Source organism: Mobula birostris, chromosome 1, assembly GCF_030028105.1.
Source record: "Mobula birostris isolate sMobBir1 chromosome 1, sMobBir1.hap1, whole genome shotgun sequence".
NCBI classification, from domain to species: Eukaryota; Metazoa; Chordata; class Chondrichthyes; order Myliobatiformes; family Myliobatidae; genus Mobula; species Mobula birostris.
The window spans coordinates 112085754-112100561 of record NC_092370.1 but is presented as its reverse complement, the minus strand read 5'-3'; the positions used below and the strand labels follow the sequence as shown (position 1 = coordinate 112100561).

General features: G+C 41.6%; 1 protein-coding gene across 4 annotated transcripts in view; it reads right to left on the bottom strand.

Annotated features, from left to right (window-relative positions):
- nbeal2 (neurobeachin-like 2) overlaps positions 1–14808 on the bottom strand; it is a 226019-nt gene that overhangs the window by 87537 nt on the left and 123674 nt on the right. For all 4 annotated transcript variants that reach the window (XM_072260272.1, XM_072260291.1, XM_072260281.1 and 1 more), the window contains 7 exons: positions 13486–13618; positions 12376–12495; positions 10678–10987; positions 7734–7816; positions 5833–5925; positions 5239–5410; positions 4398–4531 (listed from right to left, as the gene is read on the bottom strand). In XM_072260272.1, coding sequence (XP_072116373.1) covers positions 4398–4531; positions 5239–5410; positions 5833–5925; positions 7734–7816; positions 10678–10987; positions 12376–12495; positions 13486–13618 — 1045 coding nt within the window. The remainder of the gene's footprint in view (positions 1–4397; positions 4532–5238; positions 5411–5832; positions 5926–7733; positions 7817–10677; positions 10988–12375; positions 12496–13485; positions 13619–14808) is intronic.

Sequence of the window (14808 nt, the reverse complement as noted above, 5' to 3'; positions counted from 1 at the left end):
ATGCAGCAGATGTATAAAAATGCCCTTTCCTGTGGTTTCCCTTCTAGAGGATACTAAGGAGACCGACATTTTAGCGTAAGTGCAAGGAAAGTTTGACGTTTGTCTTTGCCGATCAAGGTGAACTCTACTGAGTGTTGGAGGAAAGCAACCACCAAAATAACTCTCATAAAAAATCTCATGAAATCCTCCATCTCTCATTATCTTTCTCAACCCAGCATCAACCTTTCACTGGTGATCATTTCACACTGTACAGGCCCAGTACCTCATTGCTGTCATCCAGCAGGCAGTCTTGTCTGGTCCTGTTCTTCCCTAATCTACAATTCCTTCTCGTCTTTTCACATTTTTGTGCCCAAGGATCTATTATTGGCCCTCTTACTTTTTAATTTATTAGCTACATCGTCCAGATAAAATTATATTAGCTTCTACTTGTAAGCCAACTCCACCACCAGTCTGATGGTAGGTCATTGTTCCAAAACATTAACTCATATCTCTCTCTCCACTGATCTTGTCTGACTTGAGTATCTTCTGTTTTCTATTTTAATAATATTTAATTAAAATCAACATTTTTGCTTCTATTTCAGATTTCCAGCATCTTCAGTTTTCTTTTGCTTTCATACAAATTGCTTTTTTGACCCCTCAATTCTCTATAACTTGTTTGTTGAATAAGACTGAGCTGAAATTTCTTCTGCTAACAATTGGAAAGACAGAAGTATTTTTCAGATCCCCTATTACCCATCTTTTTGTCACCTACTTGTGATTACCACATTTCACAATGTTGGTATCTGATCAAGACGTAACTTCCATATCACCTCTAAAATTACCTACTTCCATTCATAACTCTGCCTTGGCCCAAGCACATCTGCTGCTTAAACACTGCAGTACCACTCCTAAGCAGGTTTATTTCCTTTTTTAACATGCCAAAACTGCAGCCCAACTTTGGGATAAGTTCCAGTTTGTGCCCCTTCCTCAAGGCTGTGCTTCTCTGATGTAAGAACCATTACTCCAACTCCAGTCAAACAGGTCTTGCTGTTTACCAAGTGCCTGCAAATTCAGGGTTTTCTTTTGGGTAAAGTCAACAAGTTTATGAATAATGTTCATTCAAAAACAACAGCGTCTGGCAGAATCTCCTCATTAAGTTTAATGAGGCCTTTTCACTGTAATAAGACCTCATTAAGTTAATAAAACAGCAAAGGATGTTACACCCCTGGCAATCCTCTACTGAAATTTCACTTTTCTGTGAGTTACTTCTCATGGGGATATCCACTTCAGTTCCAGCTCCTGCAAAGGGAAGATTGCTTATTTTTTGTGTACTAAGACAAGGATCCATAGTGGTCTGCAATTTGAAATAATAAACAGAGTATCACTTTTTAAAGAAAAGTTTATTTTCTGTACTTCTGAAAGTGAGGGACATTTCCCTCTACAATGTTCCAAGCATTCTCAGATCAGGTACAACATAGGTTATATACTAAGTAAATTTTATGTTTCAATGTCAGGATTTGACAATGAGTAACTGGAAGAGAAGTGGATGTCTCATGGTGAAGATTCTCAGAAATATAAAATTGCAATAAATTTCAGTTACACCTCCCCATTGAGCACTCCAGCTTCTCTTTGTCTCTTTCTGTCTCTCTTCTTCACCTCCCTGCAAACGTCTCACTCTCCCTCCCCGCAAACATCTCACTCTCCCTCCCCGCAAACGTCTCACTCTCCCTCCCCGCAAACGTCTCACTCTCCCTCCCCGCAAACGTCTCACTCTCCCTCCCTGCAAACGTCTCACTCTCCTTCCCTGCAAACGTCTCACTCTCCCTCCCTGCAAACGTCTCACTCTCCTTCCCCGCAAACGTCTCACTCTCCCTCCCTGCAAACGTCTCACTCTCCTTCCCCGCAAACGTCTCACTCTCCTTCCCTGCAAACGTCTCACTCTCCTTCCCTGCAAACGACTCACTCTCCCTCCCCGCAAACGTCTCACTCTCCCTCCCTGCAAACGTCTCACTCTCCCTCCCTGCAAATGTCTCACTCTCCTTCCCTGCAAATGTCTCATTCTCCCTCCCCGCAAACGTCTCACTCTCCTTCCCTGCAAATGTCTCACTCTCCCTCCCTGCAAACGTCTCACTCTCCCTCCCTGCAAACGTCTCACTCTCCTTCCCTGCAAACGTCTCACTCTCCCTCCCCGCAAATGTTTCACTCTCCCTCCCTGTAAACGTCTCACTGTCCCTCCCCGCAAATGTTTCACTCTCCCACCCCGCAAACGTCTCACTCTCTCTCCCCGCAAACGTCTCACTCTCCCTCCCCGCAAGTGTTTCACTCTCCCTCCCCGCAAATGTCTCACTCTCCTTCCTTGCAAATGTCTCACTCTCCCTCCCTGCAAATGTTTCACTCTCCCTCCCCGCAAATGTCTCACTCTCCCTCCCTGCAAATGTCTTACTCTCCCTCCCTGCAAACGTCTCACTCTCCCTCCCTGCAAATGTCTCTCTCTCCTTCCCTGGAAGTGCCTTGGGTTCAGCCAAAGCTTGCAGACTCATCAGAATAATTCCAGCTTTGAAAAAGCTGGAAGTAAATTTCCTTGAAATTTAAAATGTTAAACTAATTTACAGGATTAAAGTACAGAGGAAACTAAATCCTCTGAATGAGGATCAAGAGGTCATAATTTAAATTGACAAGTTAGGCTCTAGAATCAAGTAACACGATTTTTAAATTCATCACTGATGACATGTAGAAAGTGATGACGAGGCAGTTGCTAATAGTCAATAGTGACAATAGCACTTATAATATTAGTTGTGAAAAATATTTGTTGATTTAATGTTGTTACATATTAATGTGGCTCGTGCCTGGTCTCTGCTGAGAACTTATCAATGAGGAAATTTTGCTTGGAACTGCTTGTGCCTCAAGGATTGATGTTAGGAATCTACGGAGAATACATATCCCATTGCAAGGACATTGCATGAAGATATTAAAACAAAATGCAGAATGTGCAAATGGTTCATAAATTAATTTAAACATTGGCAAAAGAGCTATGGACTATTTTGAAAGGAAAAATAAGAACCTAGTGGATTAGTACAAAAATATTAAGATACACACAGCATTAACATTTAATAAATTAGAAACCAAGCAAACTATGCACTTTGGTGTATTTCTTGGGGAATAGTATTAAAGTACAGGAGCTGTTCTAACATATGTATTAGATTGTATTTGAGGACACTTAAAGTTCTAGTCAATATAAACATATAGAGATGCTGGAGAGAATACAATTAATATTTACAAAGGAATTACCAGAAATATCCAGGATTATACCTATCAGATAAGGAAGCATAGATCTTCTCTTGTAAAAGTGCTGATGAAGGGATGAGCTAATACGGATTTTGAAAATTAAGAAGGGTTTCAGTACATAAACATGCTGGGAAAACATTTGCAGAATGGTTGTAGGAAAGAACACAAGGGAGAAAATGGAGGCTATCATCATATGATAGTTTCTGGGAAAACAAGTAATGAATTCAGAACAGAATTTTGTTTTATCCTGAGAGTGACAAGAACATAAAACCTGATACCATCAGAGGTTGAGGTGAGAAATATAGCTATGGCAAAGGGGAGACTAGATCATTCTTTGAAGGAGAAGAAATATGATTGAAAATAATTTAATTGAGGAAGGATGGAGAAGAGTTTTTACAGGAGCGCATGTGTCCACAAAGACTACTGGGACTGAACGGCTTGTTTCTGTGCTCAATGTGCTGCGCAGGTCATTATCTCAAAATTAGTGCATATTCATTTATGATAGAAGTTCTATGATGCTGCAAATCACACACAGGAAAAAGAAGTTCAAAGTTCTGAGTCTGAAAACGTGGCAGATGCAGGTGCAATTAAAATTTTTTGTAAACTGAGTTTGACTGAAACAGAAGTGCTGGAATCGGAAACAAACAAACTGCTGGGGGATCTCCATGGGTTGTGGGGGCAGAGGGATACAGACCTTTCAGCTCAGGTCCTGATGCAGGTTCTTGACCTGAAATGTCGACCATGAGTTTGATGGAGCTTTGTCGGGCAATTTTATTAATGGCCATGAAGCAACTTTGGATAAATAGTGCTGAGGTCAAAATCTCACCACGCTTTCATGTTTCAAATTCCGAGATTGGCAACTCTTAGATCATTGTAACTATCCCTATTCAACGGGGAGCCATTATGTACTCACTGGGAATCTAATTTTGACCTTAACTTCAATTCCACTAAAGTGTTATGCAAGATTGTCTTCAGCCAACAATGGGATGGATGTAATACCCAGCCAGTCTGCCCTCCTCTATTATCAGTCCCTTTCCTTTTGTAAATGGAAATCATCACATGAGGTTCCAACTACATGAAGCACACGATTTCCCATCACCGGTATTTGGAGATCAGAGCAATAAAACCCTTACCTTTTGCAGCAAGGCGCCCATGATAGCTGGGCCATTGCACTGGATGAGATTTTCCTGATTTATAGGATGATTTTGAATAAAGTTCTTAATAAGTAGCAAGAAAGCAGCAACACTGTTTCTCTCCAGTTTGCTCTCTAAAAAAAAAAATCACAAGAATGTTAGTATGAAGTCGGGTATTTGACAACTTCTAAAATAAATGAATTCTTCCAACTGTTCATTACTAACCTTCATAGTAAAAAAAACTCTATTTGCTTGAAGACTATATCATGAAATTAAGCAAAAATCATTAAGATTTTCCAGCCGTTTATATAAAAAAACATTTGGAAAAGGATTACTGTTGTGTCTATAATTCTCCTGAGGGTGAAAGAGCAAAAACCCAAGATTGGGAGTGGGGCTTATACTCATAACACCTGATAGATCTGAGCCAATCTGGCAATTGCTGAGAGAGCTTTGGAATTTCTGAAAGCCTCTATATAAACATAAGTCTTCCTTTAAAGATCTCCATTATTTATTACTCTTTCTGCTCAGCAAAGATGCTTTGCAGCCATATCTTGTCATCAATATGGCAAAATGTCCAAGGGGACTTTATCAGACAACTGCCGTCTGATGTAAACCATTCCTAATTGTGCATACCTCTTGTCTCCTCTTAACCTTCTCTACAAGAAGAGGGGAATCATCTCCAGTCAGTAAATGAACCCCATCATCCTGTTGAACAGCTCGCTTGTCATTTTCTGACCTACACAATTTTCATTTCCGCCAGTTTACCGCGAAATTGGAGAATGTGAGTTAATTCCAGCAACCTCTTCCCAATTTCTCCCTCTCATGGGTCCATGTAGTTTACCTGAAGACTTCCCCAAGGGCAGGACCATGCTCTGGAAGTTCTGTGAGGACGTCAGTTCCGGTCCCACAAGGTCAGATGTCTCTTGGTTCTCCTCTGAATCTTCACTCTTGGATGACACTTGTTCCAGCAAGAGGAGGATGGTCCCCATCCCTCCCATGCAGCTGATCACGTCCTTGATCACAAACAGGAAAAACATAAAAGCAAAATAGCTTTGCATGTCACCAATATTATATTAAAGAATTATTTTTATATCGTTAAAGGAAATGAATCAGATAATTTACAGATTACTACCACTAACTGTTCAGGGGCTGCCTCTAAATTATAAACGTGAGGAAGTCTGCAAATGTCTCCAGATTAAGACAGGCAATTGTTTATATACTGCCTGATTTTGACTGGAGGTACAGGATTGACTGTGTGGATAGTTGCAATGATTGGCCCAACATAAATGAAATACATTGTTATGGCATCTCAAGTATATTCATTTTTGGATAAACAACTCTTTCTGGTAGATGTTGATATTATGAACTGAATCACAGAAATGGGAGCAACCATGTTGGCTTACCTGCATATTTACACAATACTTTTGATACCTACCTTAATATCCCAGTTGATTGTGTTGTGCCCAGTCAACCTCCCATCATAAGAATGATTTGTAGAGAGGTCCAAGCAAATATGATTGCTGCATGCCTAACAACAAAATAATAATTATAGCAGATAAGTATCTTTGTAGCCCCTTAAAGCACATTTCTGCACCCTGAGGCACAAACTATGACTATACTCTTGGAAGTAAATATTCTGAATTCATTTCCATATGTAATGTCTTCAACCAGCTCCTGACCAGCACCACCATTGCTCTCAATATGCACAACCTTCTCACTTCATCTGTTTTCCCAATTACAGAATGTTACACTGCAGATGGAGCACATTCAGTCCACCATCACAGCCCCTTCTATATGGTATTACAAGGACAACAAAAACCCTGTATATTTATCCAGTTCTTGAAGGCCACAGCAGAACCTTCCTCCATCAAATCTGCGGAGAGTAGATTCCACATTCCAACATCAATACGTTTAAAATATTTTTCCTCCTGTCTCTATGAACTCTCCTTCCCTTTAATTTATACTTGTGAACTTTAATTCTTGACCCACCACCAACACAAACAAGCAGTTTTTCCCACTCTCCACTCTGTTCAAGCGATTCATTGTTTGATAAATTTCCATAAAAGTCCTTCTAAGTCTTCCCTTATTCACTAAACCAGTCCCAGTCTTTCTAATCTATCCTTGTAACTGTGGTTCCTCATTCCAGAAATCAATTATTTTTCTGGATACTCTCTAATGGCTTTGCATCCTTCCTAAAATGAGGCAACCAGAGTTGTTCAGAATACTCCAAGTGAGGCTGAATCAGTGTCCTAGGTCCAAACTTCTCCACCTGTGAGATTCAACTAACTGGCCTATAAATGTCAGACTTATCCTTGGTCCCTTTTGTGAATGAGGGAGAAACATTTGCCACTCACCAGCTCTCTGAAACCATCACCACATTCATTGAATGTGGTCAGTGTCTCTATGATTTCCTCCTGTATTTCCCACAAAATCCCAGGTTGCACTTCATCTGGTCCTGGTGACTTAGCCACTTTAAGTTCTGCAGGTTTTCTAATACCTTTATATTGTCAAATTTTTGCCACATCCAGTGTTTTACTATCTCCCTCACTACTACTTTGAAAATACCTTATTGCCTGATGAAGACATGAACATTTTTCTGTAAGCATTTTAATTAATGGTCTCAGCTTCTATCAGACTATTCCCAATTTTGTCCTTACTAAGATCGACTCATCCATCTACTACCATTTTCCTATTAACTATCCAGTGAAAACTTTTAGGTTCCAATTTATGTTGGCAGCCAATCTTTCCTCTTACTTCCTCTTTACTGCTGTCATTTTATTTTCACTTCTCTTCCGATTCTTTTAAAATCAACTTGGCTCTTGCTGGGAGTAACAATTTGCCACTTGCCGTATGCATCCTTTCTTGCTTTATCATTCTCCACATCTCTTATGTCATACGTGGACCTCTGAATAGTTCTTCCTGCTCTGCAGTAAAATATGCCTCACTCATAAGTGACGTATACCTTTTTTAAAGCCAGTCCATTATCCTGCCACAGTTAAATTATGTTTCTAGTTTATCTGGGCCTGATTCAATGTCATCTTGTTGAATGTGGCCACCTTCCAATTAATTACTTTTGGTTTGGATTGCTCATCCTATTTTTTTGTAGCTAACCTAAATCTTATGATGATACGATCATTACAAACTGAACTTTCCTCTACAAAAACTTGGTGGACTTGACTGACCTCAGTTGCTCATAAACAGATCTAATCTTAGCTTGGTCAACAGAACAATAGCTAGCTATTGTTATGAATGACGGTTTTTCACAACTTTGATGTGTATTTTTTGTTCATTGTTTGGAATTCCCAAATTGAGATTAAACTTGATGAACATAATCACCTTGGGAGAGTAGTAAAGGAGTAGTTTACTACTCAGATCTGATATTTCACTGTCAGGCTTGAAGGGCAACAGATTGTTCGGACCTAAAGAATAAAATACAAATGGAACACAAATTAGTTCTCTGTTTCTCCTGGTCTGTGGGTAATCCCAGCAATCCCAATTCCAACAAAGGGCCACCATACAGGGATTTTGTCTCTGCTTACCCTCATGTCCCACAGAGGCTACAGGAGAAAAATGTAGAGAGAGTCATATCACGAGAGTGAGGGAAACAGCAATGACTACAGAGACAGACTGAGACGTGCGCAATGGATACTTCAATGAGGAGCAAGACAATGGTGAGTATGTGCTGGGAGCCAGGGAAGTGAGACGGGGAGAAAAGAGTGAGAGGCAGAAAGATGTTAAAACAGAACAGTGTTAGAATGAGATTGAGATAGTCATAGTCATAGTCATACTTTATTGATCCCGGGGGAAATTGGTTTTCGTTACAGTTGCACCATAAATAATAAATAGTAATAGAAAAATAGTAATAAATAGTTAAATAGTAATATGTAAATTATGCCAGTAAATTATGAAATAAGTCCAGGATCAGCCTATTGGCTCAGGGTGTCTGACCCTCCAAGGGAGGAGTTGTAAAGTTTGATGGCCACAGGCAGGAATGACTTCCTATGACACTCTGTGCTGCATCTCGGAGGAATGAGTCTCTGGCTGAATGTACTCCTGTGCCCACCCAGTACATTATGTAGTGGATGGGAGACATTGACCAAGATGGCATGCAACTAAGACAGCATCCTCTTTTCAGACACCACCGTGAGAGAGTCCAGTTCCATCCCCACAACATCACTGGCCTTACGAATGAGTTTGTTGATTCTGTTGGTGTCTGCTACCCTCAGCCTGCTGCCCCAGCACACAACAGCAAATATGATAGCACTGGCCACCACAGACTTGTAGAACATCCTCAGCATCGTCCGGCAGATGTTAAAGGACCTCAGTCTCCTCAGGAAATAGAGACGACTCTGACCCTTCTTGTAGACAGCCTCAGTGTTCTTAGACCAATCCAGTTTATTGTCAATTTGTATCCCCACGTATTTGTAATCCTCCACCATGTCCACACTGACCCCCTGGATGGAAACAGGGGTCACCGGTACCTTAGCTCTCCTCAGGTCTACCACCAGCTCCTTAGTCTTTTTCACATTAAGCTGCAGATAATTCTGCTCATACCATGTGACAAAGTTTCCTACCGTAGCCCTGTACTCAACCTCATCTCCCTTGCTGATGCATCCAACTATGGCAGAGTCATCCGAAAACTTCTGAAGATGACAAGACTCTGTGCAGTAGTTGAAGTCGGAGGTGTAAATGGTGAAGAGAAAGGAAGACAAGACAGTCCCCTGTGGAGCCCCAGTGCTGCTGATCACTCTGTCGGACACACAGTGTTGCAAGCACACGTACTGTGGTCTGCCAGTCAGGTAATCAAGAACCCATGACACCAGGGGAGCATCCACCTGCATCGCTGTCAGCTTCTCCCCCAGCAGAGCAGGGCGGATGGTGTTGAATGCACTGGAGAAGTCAAAAAACATGACCCTCACAGTGCTCGCTGGCTTGTCCAGGTGGGCGTAGACACGGTTCAGCAGGTAGACGATGGGATCCTCAACTCCTAGTTGGGGCTGGTAGGCGAACTGGAGGGGATCTAAGTGTGGCCTGACCATAGGCCGGAGCAGCTCCAGAACAAGTCTCTCCAGGGTCTTCACGATGTGGGAGGTCAATGCCACCGGTCTGTAGTCATTGAGGCCGCTGGGGCGCGGCGTCTTCGGCACAGGGACGAGGTAGGACATCTTCCACAGCACAGGAACCCTCCGGAGCCTCAGGCTCAGGTTGAATACATGGCGAAGTACTCCACATAGCTGAGGGGCACAGGCTTTGAGCACCCTGGTACTGACACCATCCGGTCCTGCAGCCTTGCTTGGGTTGAGACGTTTCAGCTGTCTTCTCACCTGTTCAGCCGTGAAGCCCACCATGGTGGTTTTGTGTGGGGAAGGGGTATAGTCATGAGAGCAGGGTGGGGCACTGTGAGGAGGGGTAGGAGGGGAGAGTGGAATATGTGTTGGTTGGGATAAAGATTGAATGTACAAAGACTCAAGTGTAGGAGAGAAAGATCAAGTCACATTGATACAGCACTCTCACATCCCCAAATACTCCAAAACTATTCTTGTTTAGCTGTTTTTGTTTTATAAGTAAACACAAGGATAAGCAGTGCATGGTAAGGTTACATGATCACTAGTTTTTGGCAGTGATGACTAGATGAACACTGTTGGCCAGGACAGGAAGAGAACTGGCTTGTGTTTCCTGATATAGGGCAACCAGATTAACTGTATTCACCTTGGCAACAAACAGAGAGGCATCTCCAACAGTTCAGCCAGTAGAAACGCACTGAAGTATTAGATAATGTTATGTGTCCACATTTATCAGAATCAGATAATCATAACAATAAACGGGAGTGAAGTAAAACATAATGTCTATGCTGGCACCAACATCATAAGCTGTCCACAAAAACAATTCCACTCCCATATGCCTGGTGGAAACAAGACCCAAGGCAAATATTGAGAGAGATACTGAATGAGATGGATGGAATAGGAGTTGAGGATGAAGTAAGTGGCACATTATTGTAACAAGAAGTGGTAAGACATTATACTAAGGACACCTTGTGGAAGATCAGGAGGGGTGTATCCTACACATTGGTAGAAGGAGATTTTTTTTCTTTGGGTGTGGTACAAATACTGGATTACATGTGAGCAGTGCATTGCCAGGTGAAAGAGAGGCATTCATCTTTACTGCTGTGCACGAAAACAGCTTGATAATGAGATACAGTCATGTTAGAGGGAAAAAAAAGTAATTAAGTATGGTGCCTTGTACATTAGGGTTCTACAATAACAGAGACGAGATCACTCACCTCCAGTAAAGAGGGCTTTGATGTGCACTGGCTGCAAGGCCTCGTGAAACACAAAGACAGGTCCCAACTGGCCTTCCAGGGAGGTAGGTGTGCCCCACTCTGTATCCTGTGTGCCGGCTGCAATCGTGTGGACGACAGCTGGCAACAAGCTGGAGTCTCTGGTGTGAGGTGCAAAGCTGGCGGGGAAGGACTGAGAGCGATTCAGCGGGTGGTGTGAGGTGAAGGAGAGATCCGGGGACTGAGAAGGAGATGTATTAACCGTTGTAGTCGTCCTGTGACCCGCTGAGCCAATGCAGCAATAGGTGAACGACTGAGGAGGATAAAATAAACACAAAATAAAAGTTCAACATTTTCATCAACGAAATATTAAGAGAAATAAATAGGAAGTGAGAGAAGTAGCTCCCAGCATATGAATCAAACTCGTCAGGTAAATATACAGGTCAGAAGCTAAACACAATATCCATTTTAAAACAAAATCGCAGGAGGAACTCAGTGGGCCAAGCAGCACCTGTGTGGGGGGGGCAAGGAATTGTTAATGTTTCGGGGGCGAGGCACCACACAGATTCTGCTTCAACTACTGAGTTCTTTCATTAGACTTCTTCGTTGCTCCACATATCAGCATCTGCATTCTCTCACGTCTCCATTTTAAAAACAAGATACATATTGGGATAGCCAGTCGCATCTTAAGAACAATTTACAAGGACATCCAAATCCCTCTGAATATCAACATAGCTGCTCTCTTTTTTTAAAGCATTCAAATTTTCTTGTTGTCTCACCTCATGTATGCCTACATGATACTCCACCACCCAACTCCTGATTGCTTCACATAAACCACTCTCTATCTTACTTTCGAACCTTCCTCACAAACTCCTTTCTACCTCACTTTGTAATACTAACAAACTTGGATAATTACATCTTGACCTTTCATTTAGATCATTAATATAGATTGTAAATAGTTGAGGCCTAAGCTGGCTTGTCGTGGCAGTCTACAAGTTACTTGCCAAACTGAAAATAACCAATTTATCTCCTCTCTTAGTGTACTATACTGTATGCTCTATCAATGTGATTATGCCCAACCCTGTGAATGCCTAGCATATGCAATAACCATCTGTGAGGCACCTTATCAAATGCCTCTTATATTCTAGCTACATTACCTCCACTGGTTCCATTTTGCTCCTTTTTACTATTCAATAAATGTATCAAGATAACTCAGATTAATCATGTTTAAAAAAAATCATTTTTTAATGCTCTGTTATAATTTCCCAAATACTGGATGAACTGGCCTATAGTTCCTTGTTATATTTACAACATTGAGAGGACATGGAACAGGATCACCAGAACAAGAGAAGATCCTTCAGCTTTTCAAGGAGATGTCTCCTCGTGTTCTATCAATAATTTCCTATCGAAGCAAAACCAAAGACAGATCTTGCAATGCGAAAACTGGCTTTTGAATTCCATTTCACATTTCACAATACACAATACAACTTTTCTCATTTAAATGTAAAAAAACTTAAATTAAATTATTCAGCATGTTACTCAGAATTGCATTTGCTTAGATAAGGTTATGCTGAAGTACAACATGAACTCCAAGTATAAAGAAAGTCATAGTAAGACTCCTACTATTTTTTGCCAAAACTTTTAATCATATTAGTGAAAAAAGGGAAACATTCAGAAGATTAAGATCGAGATCACTCTTACCTCATTAAGTGAAGGAAACCGTAACTGTGCAGTCTTCCTCAGGTACCCATCTGCGTAGATGTTCACCAAGTTCTGCCCGAAGGGTCGGCGTCCTGCGATGTGAACAATGTCAATGCAGTGCTGTAAACCAGAGACAGATAATTAAACGTTTTTCTCTCCATATCACGCAATTTCTTTTTGAGGGCAAGACGCTGGGAGTGATGGGACAAGCACATGCTTTACAGATTCAGATTTAGATTCATTTATCACATGTACATCAAACCAGATAGGGAAATGCGTCGTTTGTATTTGAAACCAACGCAACGCAAGGATGTGCTGGGGACACCCTGCAATTGTTGCCACACGTTCTGGCAATGTAGCCATGAACCAAGTACCATAATAGACACAACAGTTTTCTGGAAGTTTCTTTATCTATGCTGGAACACATGAAGACTTGACATATTACTCTCCAGCAGCATGTTGTGTAGAAGTTTAATATTGATGTAATCTTCCGTAAGGAAGGATATAAAATTGCTTTTACTGTAATATAGCCACTAACTGTTCCAAAGATGGGTGATTGGCCTGAAACATTAAATCAGTTTCTCTCACTTCAGATTCTTCTTGACCTAATGAGCATTTTCAGCAAATTTTGGTTTTATTTTCCATTTTTATATGCGGATCTTTAAAACGGGTCTGACAGAATGTTATTTTGTAGGAGTTGCCCATAAATCAATCTTCTCTAACGAAGCAGTGGTGTTGGCAGCAAAGGCAGAAGGCGGCTATGCTACTCTGAAGCACTGCGATTGACTATCTGAGCTGCAGAAACCCTCGCTTCCATCCCACATCCCAAGTGCAGCCATTGGCTTGTAACAAGGACAGCCCCAATTCCCTAACCAAAAACCCGACAACAGTTATGATCCACAAAATTCAGCTGAAGGAAATGAAACTTGAGAGAGATTTCCGTTTGCTTGGCTTTTGTTCCCTGTGCGGTTGTCTTTTAACTGCTTTCTAAAGGAACCCAGGGAAACCGTACTAGAATTTCAAGGAAGAATTCTCAGAGAATTCAGGCTTTGACGCTAAATGAACCACGATGGATGGGGAGCGGCAGCAAGAGATGGCGGAGTGTCATACCCAGGTTGAGTCACTAAAGCAGCAGTCTTGGAGAGCTACAGTCATGTATTCTCTTTTTGTGCAAACTGCGACGACTAGCATCCCATCTGTGGTGAAGAAGGCCTCGAATCCAGTGCCACTGGCTGTAAAGAAACTGCAAAAAAAAAGGAAAACAGTTTGTTAAATGGCCTCCCTAGTACTTCTGTATTCTCCACCTTCATTTTCAGTTTTAGGATCCACTTCCTTATTTCAGGAATGACTTGCAGTTAGAAAGCTTGGGTTCAATCAACACACACAAACTGCTGGAGGAACTCAGCAGGTCAGGCAGCATCTATGGAAAAGAGTACAGGCGATGTTTTGGGCCGAGACCCTTCAGCAGGATAGGAAGCTTATGTTTGTTATTTTCCAATAGTGAAGCTAGGAAACAATTTTCTGAATGAAGGTCTTGGCCCAAAACGTTGACTGTACTCTTTTCCATTGACGCTGCCTAACCTGCTGAGTTTCTCCAGCATTCTGTATGTGTTGCTTGGATTTCCAGCATCTGCAGATTTTCTCATTTGTAATTTTCTGAATGTGCCAATTTGCTAACTTCATTTATCTGACTGGTGGCTCTCCCTAGCAAATATGGCTCTGCAAAGAAAGCCCCTTTCAGAAACTCAGTCCATTGATTCTAAATCCACTCTCTACTCTTCCTATCCTGACGGTGTCTGAAGGAATAGTACAAACAGCTGAAGAACAGGTCTAGTAGAGGTTACATATAGGTTAATTTTGTTATACTTTCTCCAAGTGGCTCAGCCCCAGTTTCAGAGGAGCTGCAACAATCCAGCAGTTTTTCCAGACTCCAGCCCATCCAGTGTGATACCTCCTTCAAAGTCAGTGCTGTTGAATGTTGAACCCATGTCACTCCCTTGCTGTGGGAAAGTGATCAGAATCACGATGCCCAGAGGTGACAATTTGACCAATTCAATGTTTTTGGCAGCTCAAAACCCTATTATATCACTGCAAAATTATTTCCCTGAACTGCCTGCCTAATTTCCTTTTGAAATCATTATTTGTTTCCACTTGAACAGCCATAGCTGGGAACATGTTCCAGATTGTTACCATTATTGCAGAATGAAATTCTTCCTCACATCTCTCCTCTTTTCCAACCTCACCACATCTCTTGCTGAAAAGCTTAAATCAGTGCCCCCTCTCCCTTGTTCCATCTGCTAGGAGGAGCGGCTATTTGTGCTCTATCTGTTACAATCATGTATACCTCCTGCACCTACGTATCTCCACAACCTCCTTACATTGCAGCTAACATGTCATGTTCCAGAAACTACTCCTGTAAATCTCTGAATGTTC